General features: G+C 51.4%; 1 protein-coding gene across 1 annotated transcript in view; it reads right to left on the bottom strand.

The window, feature by feature from the left end:
* Positions 1 to 589: 589 nt before the first annotated feature.
* LOC123786598 (myelin transcription factor 1-like protein) overlaps positions 590 to 24,138 on the bottom strand; it is a 307,765-nt gene continuing 284,216 nt past the window's right edge. Inside the window, exons 11-18 of the mRNA XM_087863207.1 lie at positions 20,947 to 21,016; positions 18,529 to 18,636; positions 14,856 to 15,067; positions 7,181 to 7,431; positions 4,915 to 5,151; positions 2,643 to 2,764; positions 1,715 to 1,783; positions 590 to 653 (exon numbers count right to left, since the gene is read on the bottom strand). Coding sequence (XP_087719333.1) covers positions 590 to 653; positions 1,715 to 1,783; positions 2,643 to 2,764; positions 4,915 to 5,151; positions 7,181 to 7,431; positions 14,856 to 15,067; positions 18,529 to 18,636; positions 20,947 to 21,016 — 1,133 coding nt within the window. The remainder of the gene's footprint in view (positions 654 to 1,714; positions 1,784 to 2,642; positions 2,765 to 4,914; positions 5,152 to 7,180; positions 7,432 to 14,855; positions 15,068 to 18,528; positions 18,637 to 20,946; positions 21,017 to 24,138) is intronic.

The raw sequence follows: 24,138 nt of genomic DNA, 5'->3' as shown, positions 1-24,138 counted from the left end.
TGGCGAGGACAATCACACCACCTTCCAAGATGAAAGGAATGAAGAAGAAACTGCTGGACCTGGAGAAGTGGAGGCTCTGCTCAGAACTTCAGGTCAACATAACCTTCTAAGCCCAAAGTCAAGAGATGAAAACCAGCAACAACTAGACCCCTCAGAAAACTACTCTGGTCTCTGGGGTGTTGAGATGCTAACCAGTGAGAATCAGTCCTAGATAGCAGTTGTACAAAGGCTATTTCTTGTTGACAACTGGCCTGCTGGAACTGGATATATGTCAAGCTTTTGCAAAGCATTCCTCATCAAGAAATTCAAAGGGAAGTTGGCACGGTCTGATGTGTTGGCCACGTTCCAAGTGCAGTTAATCACGTTTTGATCATGAGGGAAGTATGGTTTTAAGCCATGAAAAAAGATGTCTTAACAAAGTGGGTTGAGTTGTTCTTGCTAAGTCCATCCGTTTTGAGGTTCTAAAAGCTATTTGTCCATTAGGCACCGCATGGATGACACTATAGACTTTAAAACCGTTAAGTAAGAGGAAGCCCTCCGGGTGTTTACACGCCATGAAGAAAACGCCAAGAGTCTTGTGATGGAAGGGCTAGTTCAGGAGGTCACTGAACATGAGCAGGTGATCTATGGCACTAGGGCCTTGGACAGGGATCCTGTAAAAAATGACATGATATGAAACAGAACCCTATACTCGGAGACAGCCCTGGTCTATCGCAGTGGGATGGGATGTGGGGTGGAATCCTTGGGAAAGGAATCCAATCGGGTCTCCAAGGAGCATTTTTTTCTACATTGGTAATAAAGCAGTTTCCAAACAAAATGGAAGCCAAGCAGTTGGGCGTGATATTTATAATACATCAGGTAATTAAAAAATAATTATTTGGGGCTCTTGGTTCTCATTCTGTTGTGAAACTACTTTCAGGTCTCGCCCTTCTTCCCTGATACACACCCTATGTCTCCTCTGACTAGAGCACCGAAGGCTTTCATGCGCTTTCTAGGACTGGTACTGACTCCTTCCAAAACCCACGTAGGAACTGAATGTGGTTCTATATATACAAAGAAAAAAAACCTTAGTCTGATGATATAAATGTAAGTGATCAGATTTATGCTTAAAATATAGAAAATGTTATAGGCATAGGGGAGCGGGAGAGCAGACAGCTAGAGGGAGGTGTGTCTGAGTGCTGGTGAGCGCCTGACTGTACCCATCAGTGAACAGTGAAGGTGAGTAGATGCTGTCCTAGAGTATTTGCAACTATGACCACAACACGCTTAGGGAATTAGCTATTATCGTGGTGAGTTTTTGTCATTAGTGCTATTTAAATGCCCATGTTTTAAATAATCATATGAACCAATGACTTCTAAAAAATCGATTTTTCACTTTTTAGGTTGCAATCACTACCTGAAAGTTTGAGTACCTCTGTCCAACTTCCCTTCCGTGTGCATGTATCAGGTGTACCAGGACAGAAACTACTGAGGCTTTAGAAAATTCAGGATAGAAAGGCTATGGCATGAAAGCACTAGAGACAAAGGAGAGGGAAGAGGCAGAGAGACTGTCCGGAAAGGTGGCTGACGTCCCAAGGACCCAGTCATGTGTGCTGTCGAGGCACTGTGTGCACAGCCGGTTTGTTTAAAGACACTTGTGTCTACACATGACACCTCCATTTTGTTACGACTAGGTGAACAGATCTTTAGAAGAATGATTGTCATGAAATCTTACTTGAGTTCTTGCGAGCTGGTGGCCAGCATGCTCCGGATGCTTCTGTCGGCGAGGGGGCAGCCCGACAGACTGTAAGACAGGCCAGAAGAGTCAGGTGAGTGCCGCCCCACCGGCTTGCGCTCCCGGACAAACACAACATACAACTGAAACTAAAAAGTTTAATGCAGAAAGCGATGGGGCAAGTGCTGTATATTGAATTTTTTTTTTGTTTAATTAACTTTCTTCTTTGAAGATGTGTCTGTTAATAAACAACTTTTGAAAATAATATAAAAGTATTTGTGCTTTTTGGTTTCAATGTTGAAGAATGTTCCAAATTGTGGTAGTTTACTTGCATATAAAAGACACTATACAACACGTATGCTAGCATGCGTTCATAGGTCAACATAGAGCACTTGGCGGGTTGACACGTAAGTCGACGTTTGCACTTTGACAGCATCGTTGAGGTAAGCTGAAAACAATAAATTGAGAAGACAGAATCCACCATGAGAAAAATGAAGTCACACCTTCTATGTGAGGCGTAATTACCAGTCACATGACCACTCCCATCACACCTTGGTGTTGGACATCTGCCACCAAACAAAAACAAAAACAGCCAAAATAGTAAGTATGTTTAAAAAAAAAGAAAAACTTTAAGAAAGTTTCATTGTTTCCAGTTTAGCTGCAATGTCTGCGAGGGGATTTGGGTGCCCTGAGGGGAAGCTGCAAAACGCACGACCACATATGGCAAAGGCGTCTCCATCACACAGAGCGTCCCGGGAGCAGGCGAGCCACGCGGCCTCCCGCTCCGCTGAACTGGCAGCTTGAGACATTTATGTGCTGCGAACGTTGCATGCTCAAACGGCAAGGCATGTACAGATCGGTTTTTAAAAATAAGCCAAAGAAAGGGACAGTTAGGAAGAGTAGCCGTTTCACCTCGAGTTATGCTTACGTTATTAAGTCCTTCTTGCTCTCCTTGCACTGGGGGTACTTGGGCTTGGGGCTGGGGATGGTCACCTCTCCCGGGTACCTTCTCTCCTCCAGAGCGTCCTGGAATGGGTCCAAGTCTTCCGGCTGCAGGCAAAACATAGCTTCAGGGCCGCCCAGGTGACAGCGCCGCACACAGACCACAGACGCGGCCTCCAGTGGGGCCGGCCGCCTCTGCGCTTCCCTCCTCTTCCAACAGACTGTGCCTTGAAAATCACTCCACATCTTTGTCCTGGTGAGGCCCCTTCTGAAAGTGCAAAGCTGGACTCTGTTCAAAGAGCATTTTTTCGGAGCAGACCTTAGTTTCTAATCAACTGCTCTGAACTTCTAAATTCATACCTGTCAGTGGCAGGGCCTTATTCAACATTTCTGTTGGGGTACTTATAAACGGAAACCAGAGACAGCATTTCCTAGTTAGCCTTTTTCATTCAGTGTCCAGCAAACACTGTTAAGACACTCTTACCCAACACTGACCTGCAAAGCTTAAACCCTAACCCTAGAGGCATTTAGAGCAAGGCTTTTACCAACCACTGGTGAGCATTCTGCATCTGTGCGTTAGGGCCCACGGCAAGGGAGGACCATCTGAGATTCATGCTGTAGTTCTCAACTATTCTTTTGCAGGATTTTCTTCTTTAATAGGAAGTGTCTACGTCTGCGTAAGTGGGTCCCAGTGCAGTAACTAAGAAGTTCCTATAGATGGCGATACTCAGTAGACATGTCTCCTGAATACAGGAGAGCCGGTCTTACTTCTGGGACAATCTGCACGATGAAAATACTTCTGTCGATTTATGAGGGCTTAATTTTCATTAAAATAAATTCAGAGACTCAACCACCATGCCTTATTTGCTAGCTGTGACTTAATACTGTAGGAGAGAAAAGAATACTTTGGAATTTACCTTGCCACTCAGATTCTATTCTTTTGCAATGCCTGGAAACTTAAATCAATTTGAAGAATAAAGATAATAGGCTTTAAGATGTAATGGCCTTATAACCAGGTGCCTTTCCTGCCAATTCCTACAAATAGCTAATGTTCCCTTTTTCTGCACTTCCTTGTTTCTGTAAAAAGCTATTGCTTTGATGGTGGTCTCTCTATTGTACTCAGAAAGGATTTTCATTTTTCAGTGAATAAAGAAGATGTCATAATTTCCAGAACTGAACACTGGAGAAAAAGCCAGTACAATAAAGAACAACCTTCCCTTCATTTCTTTTCTTCGCCTAAAGGATATTTTAACTATTTTAGTAACTGGAATGTGAACATTGTAACTACAGGTGTCCCCCACTTTTCGAAAGCTCACGACACACCACTTCACTCTTATGAAAGACCTACTTTGGTACCTGCTTTTGCTAAGAAAAAAACCCAAAGAGGATTTTTGCTTTTACAAAAAAAGGCAAGAAGCACAAACAGCATTCAGTGCTGGTTTTGCGGTGAGCTGTGGGAGCGGCAGGTGCACCCTGAGCGGCCAGAGTGGCCCCGCCGTGCCCCCGCCCCCGCAACCCTGCTCAGCCTCTCAGCATCCCTCTCCTGAGCTCTGAGCTGTGGCCGAGAGCATCTGGGCTTGATCTCAGGCTGTTTGTGCGTCCATGAGCAAGGTGTGTCCTAAGGTTCAGAAAAGCCTGAGGTGATTTTTGGGGTCTGGGAATGCTCAAGATATTTTCTGTATAAATTAATTAATCTTGCCATTTGGCTTACGAAAGTTTCCATAGGAAAGCTCTATTTTTGGATCACAGGGGAGATCTGTACTTCAAAAATATGTTCTTGAAGTAGGTTGCTTGGTAATATTGTGCTCAAAAAAGATTTAGGTGATAGTACTAAAATGATTTTTTTCAGGGCTGGAGTATAGTCTTCTGAATATTTTGGGTTTCTCTGAGAACAGACACTATCCTTAGCTTCAAATGGCTAGCTAATTAATAGCTCATAGTTAACCATTTAAGTATTTAAGACGTTATAATTACCTATCTGCAAGGAGAATCATGCATTATATCAATATGTCACCCAGAAAAGTGGACTGGCTTGCTGTTTACATATTTTCTTAGAGAAATCATTGGTTAACAAAATGCACCTGTTAGAAAATAAAATTCATCATTGAAAAGAGTTTGTGACAAATCAGCGTTAGTGACAAATCTCTCCCTGGTCCACAAAGTGTGTTGTCAGCCCTAGTCATCTGAGGTCATACTGAGGGAGCCCACAGACGCCCGGCCCCACGCCCCGAGCCAGCAGGCAGGTGAGGGGGACGTACAGGGACCTCGGTGGTGTCACCCCCGTCTGCCCTGCGAGGCTTCATCTTGGTGTAGTCCACGGGCAGCTCCCAGCAGTCATCCTCTCCCAGCTGGAAGCACCGGCTGCCCATCACCGCCTGCTGCTGGGGGGACATGGGCTCCAGGGGCGTCAGGACCGGGCAGCAGCTCTCCCGTGGCCGTGGCTTGTTCATGCTGAGGTCCAGAGTCCCGTTCTCATCCACCTCCATGTCAGGGTTCTGCTGGACAGAGAGACACGGTAAGCACGCAGCTCCACCCCCAGCCGCAGCCCTGCCTTCAGCCAGTGCAGAATCCAAAGGCGGATTCCTCCTGCGATCTCCCGTGTGTGGGCTCCCGAGGGGAGCAGAAGCAGCGCTTAGGGACATGTCTGCTGGCCCACACTTGGCCACAACATTGGATGGCAGGTGCATGTATCTATTCACCTACTAGGGACCGGTAATCTGTCCATCCATCTGTCTCTTATCTGTTTATCTCACACATCTACCATGTATTTATCATCCATCTTCATCTTCCTTTTTCTGCAATACATCTCTGCTTTTAGAAATAAGCCCTTCTAGAAGAAAATCAAACGAGTGCCTAATCTCAATTCTGTTCCAGCTCAAATAACGTTTAAGAGATCAGAGATAGATGTGTGTTTATGCCTAACAATCGTCTTTCAGTTTCACTGATGTGAATACTGCAAGACAGGGAGAGGAGGGAAACAGACAAAGCAGAGGCATGGAGGGGTGAGGGAGGAGCAACCAGAATTCACTTTCCAACATGGAATCTTGTGATGAAGAGTATATTCTGTTTTAAGGGAGGGGGCTGTGCAATCAGAGTTCAAGTACCCCTACTGCAGTGATTACGGTCTGACCTACTCTGTGTTTCCACAAACCTACAATTGAGCCAACTGGCTTAAAAAATAAAGAGGTACTGGGTGAGGTGTTTTTTTTTTTTCTTTTTCTTTTTAATGATGCTTTCACACAGATGAAGACGTCTTCAGAGCTCGCCTCTCCGGAGGAGGGAGGCAAGGAAGGACGCATGGAGGACAAAGCAGGAAATCCTGCCAACAGCCCTCCACCGCTGCTCCCGGAGAATTACACCGTCTCGAGCAAAAATCTGATTTCAGAGCTGGCGTGAAAGCTGCTGCCTCCCCAAATGTCTAGCAGCTCTCTCCTCTGGATGTAACAGCGGAGGGAAGCTGCCGGGAACGAAAGCCCCGTGCAGGCTGTTACCCTGAGACATTGCAGAGCATTATTCTGCCTGAGCTCTTCCCGTCAGGGAGCACTCCTGCTTTCAAGCTCTCATACTAATTTAGCCTGCATCATGTTGGACTTAATTCTCTCAGTCTTAGCTTTAATAAAGTGAACAAAAAAGGGAAGGGGTTGCTCTCTTTTTCCTCCTTGCCATAGAAGCCCTTCCATCCTAGCCTTGGATTTTAGGGGCCCTGATCACCATGGAAATCGCATGCCCCTGACACTTCTCCAAAATCCAGGAATACGAATACTAAGAGAAAAGAAAGCATTTGCAAAACGTAAAATGACTGAACTTTCTCCATTCATACAAATCAGTTACTTTTAACAACTACTGTCAGGGCTGTGAGCTCATGGCGCCTACGGCCAGGCGGGGCTGGGAGTGCAGAGAGCTCCTGTGTTTTCTGGACAGGAGGTGACGGACCAGGTCTGCCTGGGCACACAGGCCTCGCGCCACCCGTGGCTCCGGCCCCCTAGTGGCCCTGGCGGATCAGCTCCCTCCAGCTCTAACCGCCCCGTCCTGCTCTCACCGGAGCAAGGAGTCCATTCACAGAGAAGCCGGGTGGCGAGACCTCCACAAACCCTCATGCCCTGTCAGCATCTTGGTGGTTTCTGGACGAACGGGAGCTGGCCAGAACGGCTGACAGTCCAAACGAAAAGTGGATTTCTACTTTCTCTGTTCCCCAACACTGAGCGACCTGCTGGGAGCAGGGGACAGTCCTGTATTTGACAGCAGGGCCACCCGCCCTCCTCCTGTTGGGGCTTCCAGGCACACGGCTCCTTCAGTTTCCTACTGTCTGTGCAGTAGGCACCGTGCACGCACTGGGTGTCCTCTCTTTACAGATATGACTCTGGATCCTAACGAGAATGGTCCCCGCACTCTCCTTATCTAACAGGACTGACAAGTCCTCCTGGCTTACAAACCCGTCGTCTCAGGACTTGGCGCTACGGGGCGTGAGCTTGAGGGCACGCTCCCCCGGGACTGGCAGGTGGGGCGCCTGCCCGCTGAGCGTACCCGCGCGGTGCACAGGTCCTGTGGCTTGGTGGACAGGTTCTGCGGCATCTCGCGGCAGCGCGTGGACAGGTTGAGGATGGCCGTGGCAGCCATGTGGGCCGCCTCCATGTCGTGTGCGTAGTCGAAGCTGCTCTTGCTGCACGTGCTGCTGGCGCTGCTGCCCCCGCCACAGCTCATGTTGCTGCTGCTGCTGGGCGCGTAGCTGCTGGTGGTGCTGCTGCTGGGGCTGGCGTTCTTGCAGTACCGCTTCGCTGGGGAGACACGGGGACAGGGATGACTTGGGTCCCCGCTGCTGGGGCGACAGCAGAGCGGGGCACGGCGCCCCGCCACCCATACCGCGCCCCTCCCGCCGGCCCTGGGGACACGTGCGTCGGTGGCGGGGAGGCACGGCGCCAACAGCTGATGGGCGGGGAGGAGCCCATCTGGGCTTCCCCGGTGCAGAGCGGGGTGAGCAGGAGAGGCACCGCATGTGGCTGCAGGGGCCACGACCCCATCTGTTTAAGACTGCCCCCGATCAAAGGGGTGCCTGGGTGGCACAGCGGTTAAGCGTCTGCCTTCGGCTCAGGGCGTGATCCCAGCGTTATGGGATCGAGCCCCACATCAGGCTCCTCCGCTATGAGCCTGCTTCTTCCTCTCCCACTCCCCCTGCTTGTGTTCCCTCTCTCGCTGGCTGTCTCTATCTCTGTCGAATAAATAAATAAAATCTTTAAAAAAAAAAAAAAAAAAAGACTGCCCCCGATCAGGACTCGGCCGCCTGATGCTGGGAAGTGACCTGAATGCCAGCCCGGTCAAGGCCCAAGAAGGGGTCTCCCCGTCATGACTGCCCATCAGCTCAGGGGGTGACGGGGACCCCACAGACCTCATCCCTCCAGAGACTGGCTGCTCCTTCCAGCCAGGAAGGGCCTCAGCGGCCAGCCGGGGCTCACTGTGTGTGTGCAGTGGGTGCCACCTCACGGGCACTGTGCTTTTGGGAGGTGTCCCTCCAGCTGGGCATTTGTGAGGGAACACCCCTTTCCCCAAGACGAGCCTTACCATGTGATTCTAATAAAAAGCCACGTGGAGGAAGTGGCCATGGAGTGGGATTGGGAGAGGGACTGGCGCACACTTGTGGGCGTGGCTGACCCGGTGTAAGCAGGGCAGCATGGCCACATGCACACCACACATGTCCTTGCACGGAGCCTGGCCCACAGGATGTCCTTGTGAACAACCTCCGTCACCCATAGCACACAGGTACTTGGGAGCGAATGCTGCTTTCATGGCTGTTTGGAAGCCTCCTCCGGCACATGGCGGGGGGGGGAGGGGCACTTGTGGATGATTTGTTAGGGCCTTGGGGCCATTGCCAAGGGCAGCAAAGTCGCAGGGTGTCACCCGCAGGGCAGGCAGGTCTCCCCTGGAGTCCTGCCCAGGGAGGGAGTAGCCAGAGTGAAGCCATGGGTGCAGAAAACCCCCCCAAGACGTCTTCCTCACAGTGTCCTAGACTCCATCAGCGAGCCCCTCTTGCACGACCCCCATGCATCTTCAAATGTCCTTTCCAAAGCAAGCTTAGCCGGCTCTCCCTGTGTGTCCAATGCTGTCCCTAGTGGTCTATAACCCAAGGACCCCCCCCTTGGAGGACATGCACAGTGCTTTCCTCCCAAAAGGAAGGGGCCAACAAAGTGGAACTCAGCAACTGACCTCACACGGCCACCTTGGCCAGTCATCATGAGCCACTCCAAGAAACTGCCCAAAGCACTGTATTCAGATACAAGTGAACAGGTAACTAAGCTTTCGTCGTTGATAACTTTCAACTTAGGACCAAGACTGCTTTCATTTTGCCACGGGACTGCACAGCGATGCTGGCAGAGCACGCGCAGGCTCTGGGGAGCGGTGAGCCACCAGGCCTCAGCGCAGCCCCACCAAGAGTCACGGAGCTGCTGTACCAGCAGGTGACCATCTGAAGCAAGTGCCCTCGCATGGACCAGAGGGCTGACCACACATACTCAGACCCCCTGACACGAAGAGTTCTCGCGGGCCAGGTCCCTCCCTGCGAGACAAACCAGCACCCTGTCGGCCTGTCTGGGACATGACCTTTTCTCCCTCACTCTCCTGTGAATGCAGCTTATCTAAGCAGCAGAGGGCACAGGGTGGATGGCGGCAGTCCGGGGTCTGAGCACAGAGACATCCTCGGGGGCCGAGGCAGCAATGCGGGAGGACCAGACAGAGACCCTCCGTCGAGAGGCAGCCCCTCGGACCTGTGCAGCGGGCACGGGGAGCCACACCGAGACAGCAGCTTGTGGTACTCTCCACATGGACTGAAGTCTGTGGTTTTACACCATTTATAATTTTGATATAAAAATAGGAATATAGAAATTGTGAGAGAAAGGTAATCGTACTTTTGAGGGTTCTTTTCCCTAGTGAGGGCTAGCCGCTAGCTCAGGGTAAGAAATGGAATGCACATAAATAAAAAAAAAAATGGCCGTTCCGTTTTGAAATGAGCAAATTTCAGTTTCTGAAAGAAAGTCAGCAGGACATGTGTGTATACAGCAAACGGCAGCAAACTTTTGGTAAAGCGCGTCTACTTTAGCAGACGTTCGAGTCCTGAATGGTGCCATGTTGGTAGGAGTGGGCAGAATGCTAGCAGGTGAGCGACTGGGGGCGATTTGTTGACGAGCCTGATCCGGGCGAAGCAGGTGGGACCGGCATCCACGTCACCCGTGCCCTTTCACAAAATGCAAGCACCCCCTCGTTTTGTTCCAAATGAAAGTAAGAGTGTAGGTCCTCATAATTATCACCAGTTTGTAAAAAGCTCACAAAGCCAGCATCAGTGACCAATGAACATAACAAAACACACTTCCCTTTCCAATCAGACAGCAGAATGGGTCGGGGTCCTTCTGGGGGCCAGCCTGTCCCTGGCCGTGATGGATGTCGTGCCTCTCCGCGGGAGTGCCACCACCGCGGGTGGCTACAGCGGCAGCCCGCCAGGCCTTGCACCACGTTGGGAAACCTCCTCTTCAAGGACTCTATCCCTCTCTTGCAGGACAAAGAAAGGCTCCACGGGATTTCTACTGGCTACACATAATAAACCAAAAAAATGGAAACCACCACGTTCCAACCAGAGCTTTCTTATCGCGCTGCCCTACTTGTGAGAGTCTCCCTGAACGTGTCTCCTACTCCTGGCAACGTCCGCCTTCTTGTGTGTTAACATAAGGGAGAAGAGCAGTGTGTCCTTACAGCCCAGACTTCCCAATAACCACACAGAAAGAGTACAGTCCGGAGGTAGGCCTCCTGAGGGTTGACCTGTGCTGGGCCTGGGTGGATTCGGACGGCCACCCTCGCGCACTGACCCTCACGGTGCCCATGCAGGTCTGTGCTGTTGTAAGTGCACCAAGGGGGATGCGGCGTGGGACGCGGGAAAAGGAGCTTTCTTGTGAGAATGCAGCTAGACGGGATCTGCCACTGTCGGCTCACGTGACTGAAAGCATCAGATCACAGGACGACCCTTCGTTTCCCACTCACTCACTCAGACAGGTCGTGTCTGCGTGGCCGGCTGGCCGGCTTGGCACTGCGGTTTGAATCTGAGGACAGGAGCTTACGGTCCAGCGGGAAGACAAGCTACCCAGGAAACTGTCAAGCGTGAGACCCAGAGCTGCACCTGGGCCGAGAACAGGTGTCTAGTTCTGCACAGGCACCATCGTGAAGGAAGTTAGGAGGAAGGCTGCTGAGTGTGGGCCGGGCCGAGTCAGAGAGGACCCCGTGCCAAGAGGCTCTGGGAGCAGCTGGACTGTGGGGCAGCCCCCCGGCAGGTGTGGGGAAGAGGGCAGGCGTTCCAGGGAGAGCCAGCTGGGGGCCGGGGTGAGAAGCACGGAGGCTTGGCTCCAGAGGGTGCTCCCCGGATGGACACCGAGCGGTTCTGGGAGCCACCGCCAGCAGGAGGCCTGGACAGGGGCTGGGGCGGGAGCTGGGAGGTTGAGCACATCGGGGCGGCACTGAGTTTGAGGAGCAAAGAGGAAGTTCAAAGCTGATCGCAGAGTGTTTAGCTTGGAGAATTTGGAAGTTGGGAATGACAGAAAGGGAGACTCACAAGGGGAGCCCATGGGGGCTCTGGGAACTTATGGGTTTAGACAAAGATTGTGGTGGTGATAAATTGCCGAGACATGAGCAGAGATGTCTTAGACTGGGGTAGGCCACTGTTTCTGTAAAGGACTGGACAATAGTCCAGGCTTTTCTGACACAACCATTCGGCTCTGCATTGTGCAAAATCAGTCACTGACCAAACAGATGAGGGCAGCGGGGCCCATGTGGCTTTACCTATGAACACTAAAATCTGAACTTCCCATAATTTTTACGTCACAAACGCTGCTTCTTCTTTTTTACCCAACAGTTTAAACATATCAGAACCATTCTTAGCTCACTGTAACAAACACGCTGGGGAGATGCCAGCCTGGTGCTCATGGGAGAAGGCAGGGCTGACATACACGTTTGGGAACCCCTGTCCTTTCCCACCTTCCCTCCTTCACTACTGCTGCACGTGGACTTCCATGCACCGCAGGAGTGCGCCTCAAGCTCCTTGGCATGGTGGGTGTCGCAAAGCCATCTCCTCACCTGCCCCACAGGTGCATGTCCCTGTTCTCAGGCACCTTGTCAGGCCACGGGTCTTTCCTACTGACCCATGGGTCTTCTACCTTTGCATAATTTCTACTCAAGCTCATTGTCAAGAGCAAGATTTGCCATTTTGATAAAACTCCTGAAAATTCCTCCAGAATGGACTCCTTGCTTCACTGTCTGCATGAGTGTGTACTTCACTGTCTTCCATTTGTTCTTCAGCTCTTCCTTGAAACTTGTAATCCAGAAGGAAAGAAAAGATAGATGATACATGATAGACAGATGAGTGAATGGACAGGTGGATGGATGGAAGAATAGAGAGATGGGTCAGTGGATGAATGGATGGATGGATGGATGGATGGGTGGATGGGTGGGTGGGTGGATGGATGGGTGGATGGGTGGATGGGTGGGTGGGTGGATGGATGGATGGATGGATGGATGGATGGATGGATGGATGGGTGGATGGGTGGGTGGGTGGATGGGTGGATGGGTGGATGGGTGGGTGGGTGGATGGATGGATGGATGGGTGGGTGGGTGGGTGGGTGGATGGATGGATGAATGGGTGGGTGGGTGGGTGGATGGATGGATGGATGGATAAACAGGCAGAAAGACAAATAGCAGCTAGCCAGTGTCTGGAAGAATTCAGACACTTAAGTCAATGTGTGTTGAGTGTTTTTGATCACAGGTGGTGGGATCTGCGGTGTGATATCCAAAGACGGGGAGAAAGGTCCTACTTCTCTCTCCTGTTGGACATCTCCATGGCCCTGCCCCTTGCTCCCAAGCGTTATGCTCCCCCCACAATAGGCTCATTTCCCAGTTCTTCTTTAGGAGCAACGACTCAGTTCTCTGCACCTGCGGCAAGCCCTGGGAGGACACTCCTGTAGTGTGACCACAGACCGCAGTGGCTCTGTGGTGTTTACCACCTGGTGCCTGGGTTCAGGGACTGCTCTCAGCCTACATCCCATCAAGAAAACTAACCTGGCCACTCTCATCCCTAAAGGACACTTTCTTTGATGTTTTAAAAGTCTGTCAGATGAATCTAGTGTGAGAGAAATGGAGTCACTGATGTTCTTCTCAGTAAACTATGGCAAAAGGCTGCCTTTCCTTCTGTTTTTGTTTGTTTGTTTGTTTTATTTCTTAAAGACCTAATATTGAAGTTTTTGTTCTGTATTCTTGTTCCTTGTGGGCCAGATGAAGAGCTTGGCTCAGCCGAGGTTTCTGACAACAGGTATTTTCTGGGTGGGTGAGAATGAATGTCAGTAATTACAAGTCTGTCCAGCTCTTTAGAACTGTCCACTGATCCTCACAACAGCTCTGTGAGGTCCAAAGGATGGGAACTATTACTACCACTGTGTTCTTGGGGAAACCAACACCCAGAAAGATTAATCTGCTGAATATCACACAGCTCCTAAATGGAAGAACCGAGAACAGACCTAAGTAGGTTTGACTTCAAATCCACTAAAGGTGTTGTGAGCATGAAAATGTGCTCTACAGGTTATGACCTCACCCAAAGTCCAACCAGAATGACAAGGTCAAGGACATCAGGCCACACAGACCAACAGCAGCAAACAGGTGTGGGAGACAAACAGCAAGTGGAACGCCTCTCCAGATCACCGTGAGAGATTGCTGAGTCGGAAATTGTACAAGCAGAATTCTTAATTATGTGAATTCAATTTTTTTGATCCTTCATTTGCAATCAAATGGATCAAATGAATAAAATTATGGCAAACCAGAAATTGGCAAATGATGATAAAATAAAACAAAAATAATTATTTTCTGTTATACCCTAAGCCACTCTCTTTTTTCCACGTACATTTTGTTCCTCTATATTACGAATTGATACACGCGAGGAAAATCGATATGTGACACATCAAAGAAATACTAAATTTCACTCACTATACATATTAATCGTTATTAAGGCAAAGAATGACTAACATAACTTAGAAACATGTGCAGCAACTCACATTGAATTGTAAAGAGGTTTTGGAACTTCCCAAGCATTCAATTTAAAAGAATTTTTTTGTGTGCTTTGATTTCAATTACGTATCCTTTTCAGAGAGGAGCTAAAAGATCCTTACAAGCCCATCTCCTCTTCTGGGCTACAGAACACCAAGATAAGACTTATAAATCATCAAAACTTCCATAACCCACAGCCCAGTCAGGAAAATTTGCCAACTCAGTCCACATATCCTAGAATTCGAAGCAGAAATGCAGTTAAACAAATACGTGACATCAGAGAAATGCAGTCATCCCTCTCTCGTTCCACGACTTACCATGTTAGTGCAGGGAAGCAATGGGAGCTAGCTCGAAGCGCTGGCAGAGGGCTCAGAACCCACGAGGGCAAGTAGGCGACCCACTCCTGACAAGCAGGTGGTGCTTTACTTGTTCTGCCTGCTCTTTGTTTTGCTGGATGCATGTATCCGTGCTAGCTCACTAGGGGGGGCCCTGCCTGGCCCCACTCCCCGTGTGGAAACAGGCAAGGGCCGGCACCTGCTGGAAGGAGGCCCGATGACACCAGCAGGAGTTGTCTGCTCTTGGGTGCACCGTGGAGTCAACGGTAACTCAGATAATGTCACCGTACAGGCAGCGCCCCTGGGGGTGCCAATTCGGTTGGTCCAGGGAGCAGCCTGTGTGCTAGAATGCTCAGTCTCCCCAGATGACTCTAACGTGCATCCCAGGTTGAGAACTCTGAGGGCATGCAGAGTTCCTCGAACGGCCAAGAGCTCGGGGTGCTACCCCTGGCGCTCCCAGGTTGGTCCGTGTTGGAGCCGTCCGTGAAAGGAAGTTTACAAAGATAAGGACACCACCTCAGCAACAGTGGGGAGCACATGAGCTAACGGCTCTCTGTCCCCACATTCTGAAAGCGGCCAGAATGTGCTGCTTTGAAGCATTGGGGGAAGGGCATCTTTCTCCCGCCTGTGGGCTCCTGCTTGCCCACACCCGGGAGCCCACAGCTGAGCCCAGCCCGGGATGTGCTCTCTTCAGTACCCATCAAGCGACCCCATGCTTGACCCATCTGTGGAAACGGATACACACAACAACAACATTATCAACGGCAAGCGTGACTCTCACTTAAAGAGTGTGCACCTCCTACCATCATATCCTTTGGGGGATATATCCCTGCTTTGCACCTTGGGAGCTATGGCCCGCTTGCCATAAGTATGGCTGTCGTAAGTGTTGTACTCAAACGAGGTCTTGGAATATTTCTCCAGCTCTTTGGCCAGGTTGGAGCGAGGCGTGGTCGTGGGGACGTTGTTTCTGTAGCCGTAGTGAGGGATCTCGAGCTGCTTTACAAAGCACATTGGCCTGTAAGCAAACAAGAAATAATCGACGGCTTGCTTTCCTGTGGCTGCAGGTAAGACATGGTTCACATCAACATTAGGGCATGTTGCTCAAATCCACCTTCCTGAGCAAAGACCGAACGTGCTGGGATTTTACAGCCCCAAACCACCCACCTGCCTGCCTGTGAGCACACACAAGCACACAAATACGACATGTAACTCTCCCCCTTCTCTCCTTTTCTGTGTGGAGCCTTGGATAGCTGGATGGACACGGGAGGTGCGAGGACGGGAAGGACCCCACATCCGTGCATTCCTTTCAAACAGCGGCTTCAGAAAGTAAGAATTACAACAAAGGAGGTGAGCTAATAAGACATTTTCCTTAAAAAAAAAAAAAAAGAAGAAATAAAGGAAAACTCTTAGGGACATGGGCTGACCCAAAACAAGATAAAAACGCACATGGTTGGACATGAAAATGGAACACGAGAGCTATTCTGACAGATAGCAGTCTGTATGTGCAGTATTTTTACGGGTGGTGGTCCAGCTGTCCAGACTCCGGAGAGAAGCATTCCCACAGAGGAGCACTCATCAATATTCTACCTTGTTTTCTGTGTGTAAGTGTGTACTCACCTATCTCCGTATCTCATGGGTGGGGTTTTAAACTGTTTGGGGAAATTACTTTAGACTTACAAAGTTGTGTGGAGGGGCTCCCTTTGATCTTTATTCAGCTCCCCTCATGCTAATATCTTTATCAAATCACCACCACATTTGTTCTGATTTCATCAATTCAGCGCATTCTTGTCCAACTAACGAAATACTGCGGCGATTCGCTGAATGCCTCTTATGTGAGGCACTTTACCAGGTAACGTGTGGAGGTGCCTCAGTGAATAACCCCTCGCCTTGCCTTCATAGAGCACACAGAATGTGACATTAAGAGTCTAGGTGTGAAGTAAGCTCTACAGGTGGGTAAACTGTCCAGGTGAAGATTCAGGGAGAGGAACTACAGAGGTCAAAGGTGAGAAGCAGGAGCACTAACAGCACCTCTGGGCACTCGCTGGAGGCTGGTGACCTGGGACCAGATGGGATCTGCTCTGCCCAGCAGGCAAGGCCCAAGGGTTTGGGCTGGGGAAGGCACGATCCCCAAGCCTTCAAATGATCAGGACCAGATCAGAAGGAGCAGGGCCTGGAGCAGAGGCATCGGTGACAAGGTGGCCCTTGGTGATGCACACAGGTTGTGCTGGAGGCCCACCACCTGTGGCCAGGGAGTGGAAAACGGGAACAGCATTGGAAGCACTTACGTCTTCCTGTTGGACAATCTGCTTGAGGACTTTTCAACTCTTAGTTAAATGAGTGCGGATTTATTTACTTGTTTTTTAAAGATTTAAATTTTTTAAAAATTTATTTGAGAGAGAGGGAGAGAGAAAGCACGAGCAAAGGGGAGCAGCAGGCAGAGGGAGAAGCAGACGCCCCACTGAGCAGGGAGCCCAATGTGGGACTTGATCCCAGGACCCTGAGATCATGGCCTGAGCCAAAGGCAGACACTCAACCGACTGAGCCGTCCAGGCACCCCGTGAGTGTGAATTTATATTATCTCTCTCTTTGCTTCCTTCCTGTCTCCTTCCTTGCCTACCAAGTGAGTGTGTCCCATGTGGAGACACCATGGGGGAGATGCCCACACCAAGACCAGGTCCTCCAGGCCTTGCTCACACCTGAGACACTGGTGACTGAGATGCGCCCGGGGAGCTGGGGAGCCCAGGAGTGCCCCGGAGACGAGGCCGTGGTTGGTATGGCTGCCTCCCTTTGCGCTCTGTCCCACCTGCCTCGCCAAACCCAGCCAGAGGCACGTAAAGAATATTGTTTGTAGATGCACAACATCGGCCCACACTCATGTGTTCCACTATCATTTGCTGTGGTTTTCCATGGTTTTGGCCTGTGGCTAAGGACCTGTGGCCACAAAGCCACAGAAACAAGGTCAAGGGCTGTTGCTTTAGGCTCCATATCGGCGTGGAGTCTGTGTCTGTTCAGGGTGGTGCTTTCAGTCTGCAGCCCCCGGGGAAGTGTCTCCTGAGTGGTGCCCACTCAGCCTGATGAGATGGTTCCCAAGAGGGGCAGGCTCAGGGCTCTTTCTAGCTCTGGGGTCCGGCTAGAGGCGGCAGAAGTGGACAGAAGCCCTGAGCCTCGGTTGCTCTCTACCTGTTCTCAGTTCCCCTGGCTGACAGCCATTCCTTCTCAGACAGAGCCCCAGGGGGAGGGCTCCCAGGTGCCAGTAACTAACGCTATCTTCTGGGAGGTGGGGACTGTGGGTGCATGGGGGCATGTTAGACTGCTAGCACCCCTACACGGAAAGATCTAGAAAAACACACCCTAACATTTATTGAGGGCTTATCGCTACATAGTACGGTTACAAGTCGTTTTTATTTTCTTGCTTTTGTCTATTTAAATATTTCTCATTTTCCATAAAGATTTTAACTTTTTGGGGCACCTGGGTGGCTCAGTTGGTGAAGCGTCTGCCTTCAGCTCAGGTCATGATTCCAGGGTCTTGGGATCGAGCCCCACGTTGGGCTCCCTGCTCAGCGGGGAGCCTGCTTCTCCCTCTGCCACTCCCCCTGCTTATGTTCCCCCTCTCTGACAAATAAATAAAGTCTTAAAAAAAAAGATTTTAATTTTTCTATTGAGGGACAAAAGGGTGTGTAGCGACTGTAGTGAAATCCCCCCCCGAAGGTGGGCAGCCGTGCGGCCAGCAGGATGACCCTGTGAAGACCTGGGAGTGTGTCTCTGCCACGATCTCCACTGAAAGTCTCGATGGCCGTGCGGCCCGGGGTTTGAAGGGAGCAAGTGGAAATGAGTGTTGATAGGCACGATCTGGGACGGGGGCTTTCTCCCTCTACCCCTCCCCAGAATCCTCGCTTCCTAAACTGAAGCCAGTGGGTTGGACCAGGGGATCTCTGAGGTCTTTCTGGTAAGTCGCTCAGCCACCCTGCACTGGGCTCCCGCTCGTCAGGTGGGGGCGGTGACACCGCTTCGCCCCCCCTCGGGGTGTCTGGGGACAGAGGAGCTGGCCCCTCTGAGGGCTTCCCATACGGAGAAAAAGCTCCGTGCATGCCGTGAGGTGGCGCCATGCTGCAGGCTGGTGCTACGCCCCATCTTCCAACTTAAGGTGAAATTACTTTGGGCATGTCGTTAAAGTGGACAGCATCCCTCTTTCATGTCGTAGTCACAGAATCACGGAATATCTTCCAGGCCAGAAAGAAAACCAGAAACACATTGCCCGCTCTCATTTACAAACTCACAGCGGGAAGACAAAGTTCCAGAATGGCAAGGTGCCCCCCTGCCCCCACACAGACCCCGTGGGCGAGGGTGGGCCTGGGCCCTGGCTCGTCTAACGGCCGCCAAGCGAGACTGTCTGCCTGACCCGGAGCCCCAGCCCCAGGCATGCCGGGCACCAGCCACACGCGGATCTCACGCGGTGACATGCTCGGCATTTGGTACCTTAGCACTCGGTCTGAGGCCTGGTTGGACTTGGACACATCACAGCTCTGGTGTTTCTCTTGGGCCTTTGCCAGTTTTTCTGCTGCAGCAATAGGGCATCCGGAGAGGCTGCAAGTACAGAAAGGGGATTTAATGGTCTCCTCCAGCAGCTCCGTGCACATGGACCCCATCGCCCCCTCCCCGCCTCTCCCTGGTCTGCACCAGAAGACCCGAGGAAGCTTCCCACACATGCCGTGGGCTGTCCTGAGGGGATGGCCAGGAGGGGAAGAAATAATATGGTTGTATTGTGCACGATTTCCTCTTGGTCTCCAGGGGACCACACTCATGACCGTGCCGTGCATAAGGCACACGCAACCCTTCCAGCGACAGCAAGCCACATTATGTCATTCAGGAGGACACGAGCGAGCGGGAATTGTAGACACAGAGTCCAGCCTAGGACGTGTCTGCAGATGGGGATCGAGCCGCCAGGGTGGGACGAGTTTCTAAAAAGCCCAGGAATGGCAGCTCTCTGACTGGCCTCAGAAGATGAGCTCTCAGCTGACCATAGCATTTCGGCTTCTCGCCAACCAGCTCGTCCACGTCCTCCCTGGGAGGGGGAATGGAACCGGGAGGAAAGCAGAAGAGTCTCTAGGACGGCTCTGAAGTGTGTGGAACTAAATATTTATGGGAGAGACAGCACACTGGCTCTCTGGGGTCTGTGCTCGTTCGTCATGAAATCATGGTGTCTACTCCTTGTGTGTCTGCACGGATAGCTACATGTAAGTACAGATGTGTACCCCACATGTGCGTCATGCCTCACAAACACACGGACTGCCAAGGACTGATGAGGGAGCTGACACTGTAAACACCATCATGAACAGCGCTCAGCATCGTCCTTCCCAATTACCAATCATTCCTTTCTTCCGCAGCATCTCTGAGGGGCACAGGATTGTGATTTCATTAAGAATTTAACACAAGTAACCAAATTTACCAGTCAGGCAAAAATTGAGGTGAAACTCATCACAGTTTCCTTCATTAGATATAATTTTACATGAGCTTTCAAGGCTGAAAGAACAGGCTATAAGACACATTTTAACAGATCGCTCTGGCTATTGATAAAGAGGTATTTCATATGATTTGAGTATTATGAGCAGCTTAGTAAAAGTCAGACTAGGAGAGAAAAGAGAACTGGAATTTGTCCAGAACAAGAGTGTGATTTCAAGCATGCCTATTTACCTGGCTCACGGTCATGCCAAACGTTCCCCAACTAGCACTTTTGGGCATCTGCTAGAATTTTGGTGATGTCCGCACTGATGACTGGGGTTTCGGCAGACTTTCAGGGGCAGCCTCGTTAGGTCACAGACCATCCGGGATTCGTGTGCTGTAACCCCTCCCTGTATGATGCACACAGGACAGCTCCTCCCCACCCCTGGATGGGAACTCAGGGTTCCCTACACATGGCTACTGGTCCACCTTGAGTATTTTACCAAGGAAGGCACCTTCTAGGGGACTCAGGACGAGTGGGGGGGACAAGTAAAAAATCCACTCTGCGAAACGGGGTCTCAGGATTTGTCTTCCCCATGCACTCTATGCTCCCAGAGAGTGGCCTGTCTCCAGGGACGGGGAGGGGAGGTGTGCAGGGGCGCACTCCCTCTGGAGGTACGGGGTGTGGCTGTCAGGGAACTGCCTTCCCCGCAGCGGCGTGGGGCACAGGAGCGCTTTGCTTACCTTCTGTGTGAGTTCCTGTTGCTATTTACATGCCCTCGCCCTGTGCAGCCCGGAGTGGGACACTTGAGAACATTCTCATGCATGGCAAGAACTTGACAAGGAGAGGCAGAGAAGACAGCCCAGCATTAAAACATAGAAATGGTCCGAATACAAGAATATGCAGTCATTTTAACAAAGGCTGGGTTAGTTTACAATGGACAGTCCTACACACGTTTGTGATGGACATGGTCAGGAAACACATATAGGAAGGAGAAGAAGGTTGTCTCAACCTTAGTGTTGTTGGCATGCAAAGCAGTGTGCACTGGGGGAGGGCTGCGGGGGTTGGGGACGTGGTGGCCGACTTGCTCCAGACGGGGCAGGGCAGCAGGCCTCCCTACATCTCCCACACGTCAGCACTGAATATCGATGAGCCACGGAACAGCATGTGGATTGGTAAGTTTTAAAACATGCCTGTGCTCTGGAAATGCACAGTATGATGAGGGCACGGTAGTCATGGATGAACAGAGACCCCCAAACCTGGTTTTTAAATAAAATGAATTAAATGATGACTTTTCATCTGGGAATCAAGTATTCTTTCACGCTGCTAACGAGATGAGCTAGAACAGTGAGTGTTATGCTGTGCCCCATGAAGTCAGCACAGGGACACTGCAGGGTGGGTGCCGCATAGCGGGGGGCAAGCAGCCTGTTGCCAGAGACAGCGTTCGAGTTTACGTGGGGCGGTAACTGGCCTGGACAGTTTGCATGTCCTCTCCTGTCTGGTTCTCAGTGAGCTGCTGCTGCTCTGGGGGGGTTGGAGGGGATGACAGGTGCTAGTGGGAAGCCACAAGGATTGAACCCCAGCCCCCGCCCCCACATGAGTCTCTGCATCATGGCAGCAAGACCTGGGGCACTTTCCCTGCCAGCGAGGTTTACCTTACTGTAGGACCATGAAAGACAAATCTGCCCGACTGGTTACGTATTCTGTGCGATTTTCCTCCTTTTCTAGAACAATCTCTCTCTTCCCTGAAGTCTATATGCTATTCCCAATGGGGGATGTCCTCCCTCCTGACCAGGTCCTTCAAAGTGGGTACATCCTGGTTTCATCTTTATAGTTTTGTGGCTGCTGTGTCATCCTGACATATGGTCAATGCTTGGTAAGCACCGATGGAATGAGGGTGAGCCAGCCTTTGCTCACTGTGTGCCGGGTGGCCGGTTGGAGGGGTGTCAGGAGGCCTCCTTCCTGGGGGACCCGGCCCCAGGCCCTGCCTGCTTGCTCCCTGTCTCCCACGCGAGGCTTCATTCTGCACTCCCACCTGGCCTCCACTCGCCCCTTCAGACTCTGGGTTCACCTACGTCCTTCTTGATTTTCGACGATTTTCCCGTCCTCCTGTCACGACATCACATAAACCCTTCCATGACACAGCTTCCCTCTCAAATCAACGTCTTTCCTCTCCGTTTATGCTATACTTTTTGAAATAAAGTCCTTCCTGGAGATAGCAGAGACTTTGGCGCCCGGCCATGGGACGGATCCCAAGCAGACAGCCGCGGTCCGTCCTGCTGAGTGGAGACTCAGACTCCTTCCCAGCCGGGTCAGCCGGGGGCCGCATCTGCACCCGTCTCTGCCATCCTGTGGCTGCCGTCCCTCAGCCCCGCATGGTCCTTAAACCGCGGCTGCATCTGTGGCTCCCGTGCCTCCCACCCCTTTCTCTCTCTGAGCTGTTAGGGACCTCTCCTGTCCGCCCACCCCCCCCCCAGGACATTTCCTCAGGACTCCCAGCATGTGCCAGACCTTCCAGAACGGCCTCTGCTCCCTCTTCCTCGGCTTCGCCTTCTATGCCTTCGTGTCCCAAACTCCCATTTTTGGGTCCTGTTCATGCTCGCTTTATGCCTCCTCTCTGGGCAACTGGATCCTTGGTTTCTACCAGCACTGCTCAGAAAGCAGATCCGGGGGCGCCCCGGAGTCCTCCTCCCAGCCTGCGGGAGCACCACACAGCACTCCCCGCAAACCCAGGACAGTCGGGGCTGTCTTGTCGTCTGTGAGTGGGGCCCCACTTCTCCGTCCCTGCATCTATTAGTGGGGTCAGAGTCCCTACGACACTGCCAGGCGGGAATTCTCCGAGTCACCTCCAGCCCCTCCCTCTCTCCCCCTTCACTCCTGCCTGTGTCTGGAGCGTGTCTTGAACTCCTCCCAGACTTTCCACCCTGGCCACTGCCTCCGACAGGCCCGGTGTCCTGTGTGGACGACCATGACAGCCCCCAGACAAGCCACGGACCCCGCCCCTCTCCCCAGGATCAGCTCAGTGAGACCAGCGAAGCCTGTGGGTCCCTTGGGAAGCCTGATGTCCTAGGTGTGAGACACCTGCTGGGGAGTGCCTCCCACCGAGGTCACCTTCCGTCCTGAGCGCACGGCCCGCTGTCAGCGGTGGTGGGAGCTCTCCAGGGCCAGAACCACGTTCTGTCCAGTGGTGTGTCCACTGTGTCTCTAGTGCAGCGTGCTGCAAACTGACAACTCGACTGCCTTCAACTAGACAGACAGGATGCCTGGGGGAGGCTGGCCCAGAAAAAAATGGAAAAAAACCCTAAAGCCTAAAAAAAAATATGCCCTTTAATTTTTTCTCTTTTTAAATTCTTACGGTACTATAAAGAACTACACGTAAATATTCAGAAACGGCTTTCTATAGGTGCTCTGGAAAGCGGCCTCAAGATTGGTGTTCAGTGGACCTCCTGCATCCTCCGGGCAAAGGTGAGCCCAGGTACGCAGTCTGACCCCTGGTCTGTGGGAGCACAGCTCCTGTTTCTACTACATTTAGACTTTTCCTGTGAAAATAAGGAGTCGGGAGAATTTCTCAGCCAGGGAAAGGAACTGATTTTCTATTCGGGAGGTGAAAACGTAGGCCTTCAAGAAAAATTGGACCAGGAAGCCCTCTCTACCTAAGAGGTCGGTGGTGGTCCTCGCGCCTCACCGAGGACGAGGACGGTGAAGCACAGAGGGCCCGTGTCATGCCCAGAGTCTCAGCCCGTGAGGACCGAGACCGGAGCAGCAAAGCCAAGCCCAGCGCAAATAGACAGGCTTGGGATTCCAACAGGTGGGGACTGAGATCTCGGCTCTGCTCTCTGCTTGGGCAAGCGGGAACCTGCTCACAGTGGTCTGAAGACGTGGCATGTCTTCGGTTTGCCGGCACCGAGCTAACCCCGGGAAGAGAGGATGAGGCCCTCTGCTACCCGCTTTCCTTGTGGGGGTACCGGGGCCGGTGGCACCCTGCAGGGCTCGCTGGGGAGTGAGGGAGGCTGCGTGTGCTGGTGCGTGCGGAGTGGCCGGCTCGGACGGCACTCAGACACCGAAGCTGCCGCGTTCAGACCATGCTGGCTCCCTGCTCATGTAACACACGGGCACAGCCATGCTCTCGAATGCGTTCCTCTCCATGCTCTGCACATTTGTTCAAAGGCAGTTACCAGAAACATGGGTTTCTTATTTTTAGTAGCCGCTCGAAAACCTAGAGGCACAAGAGCTTCTAAAAATATTTCATCTGAAAATGTTCAGCTAACCCTGTTTCTAAGCCTCAACTACTGCTAGGAACTTCTCTTTGTTCTGACGTATTTGCGTCTCAAGAATTCCAAAGTTAGCCATTTTGATGGGACAACCCTCAAAAATTCCTCTGAACAATCACGTGGCGATCCTGCTGGATCTCAGCCAAGCGATTCCATTCTGCCTACTAAAAACCGTGTCTCGGTTCTTGAGGAAAGTCCTTGACAGACCTTAGGCTCAACATCGGGACCTTAGACTCATCTTGTCATTTCTGAAAATGTGCCTTTTCCCCTGAGCAATCAATACTAATTGTCTTTAAATAGCTGGCAAGCTTTATGTGCTGAGAGAAAGATAAACAAAAGAGGTGTACATCATTTCCATTCCAAAATAAATATAGT

This window comes from Ursus americanus, chromosome 7, assembly GCF_024610735.1.
Source record: "Ursus americanus isolate L20-20 chromosome 7, mUrsAme1.1.p, whole genome shotgun sequence".
Classification (NCBI taxonomy): domain Eukaryota; kingdom Metazoa; phylum Chordata; class Mammalia; order Carnivora; family Ursidae; genus Ursus; species Ursus americanus.
This window is presented reverse-complemented; position numbering and strand designations above follow the sequence as displayed.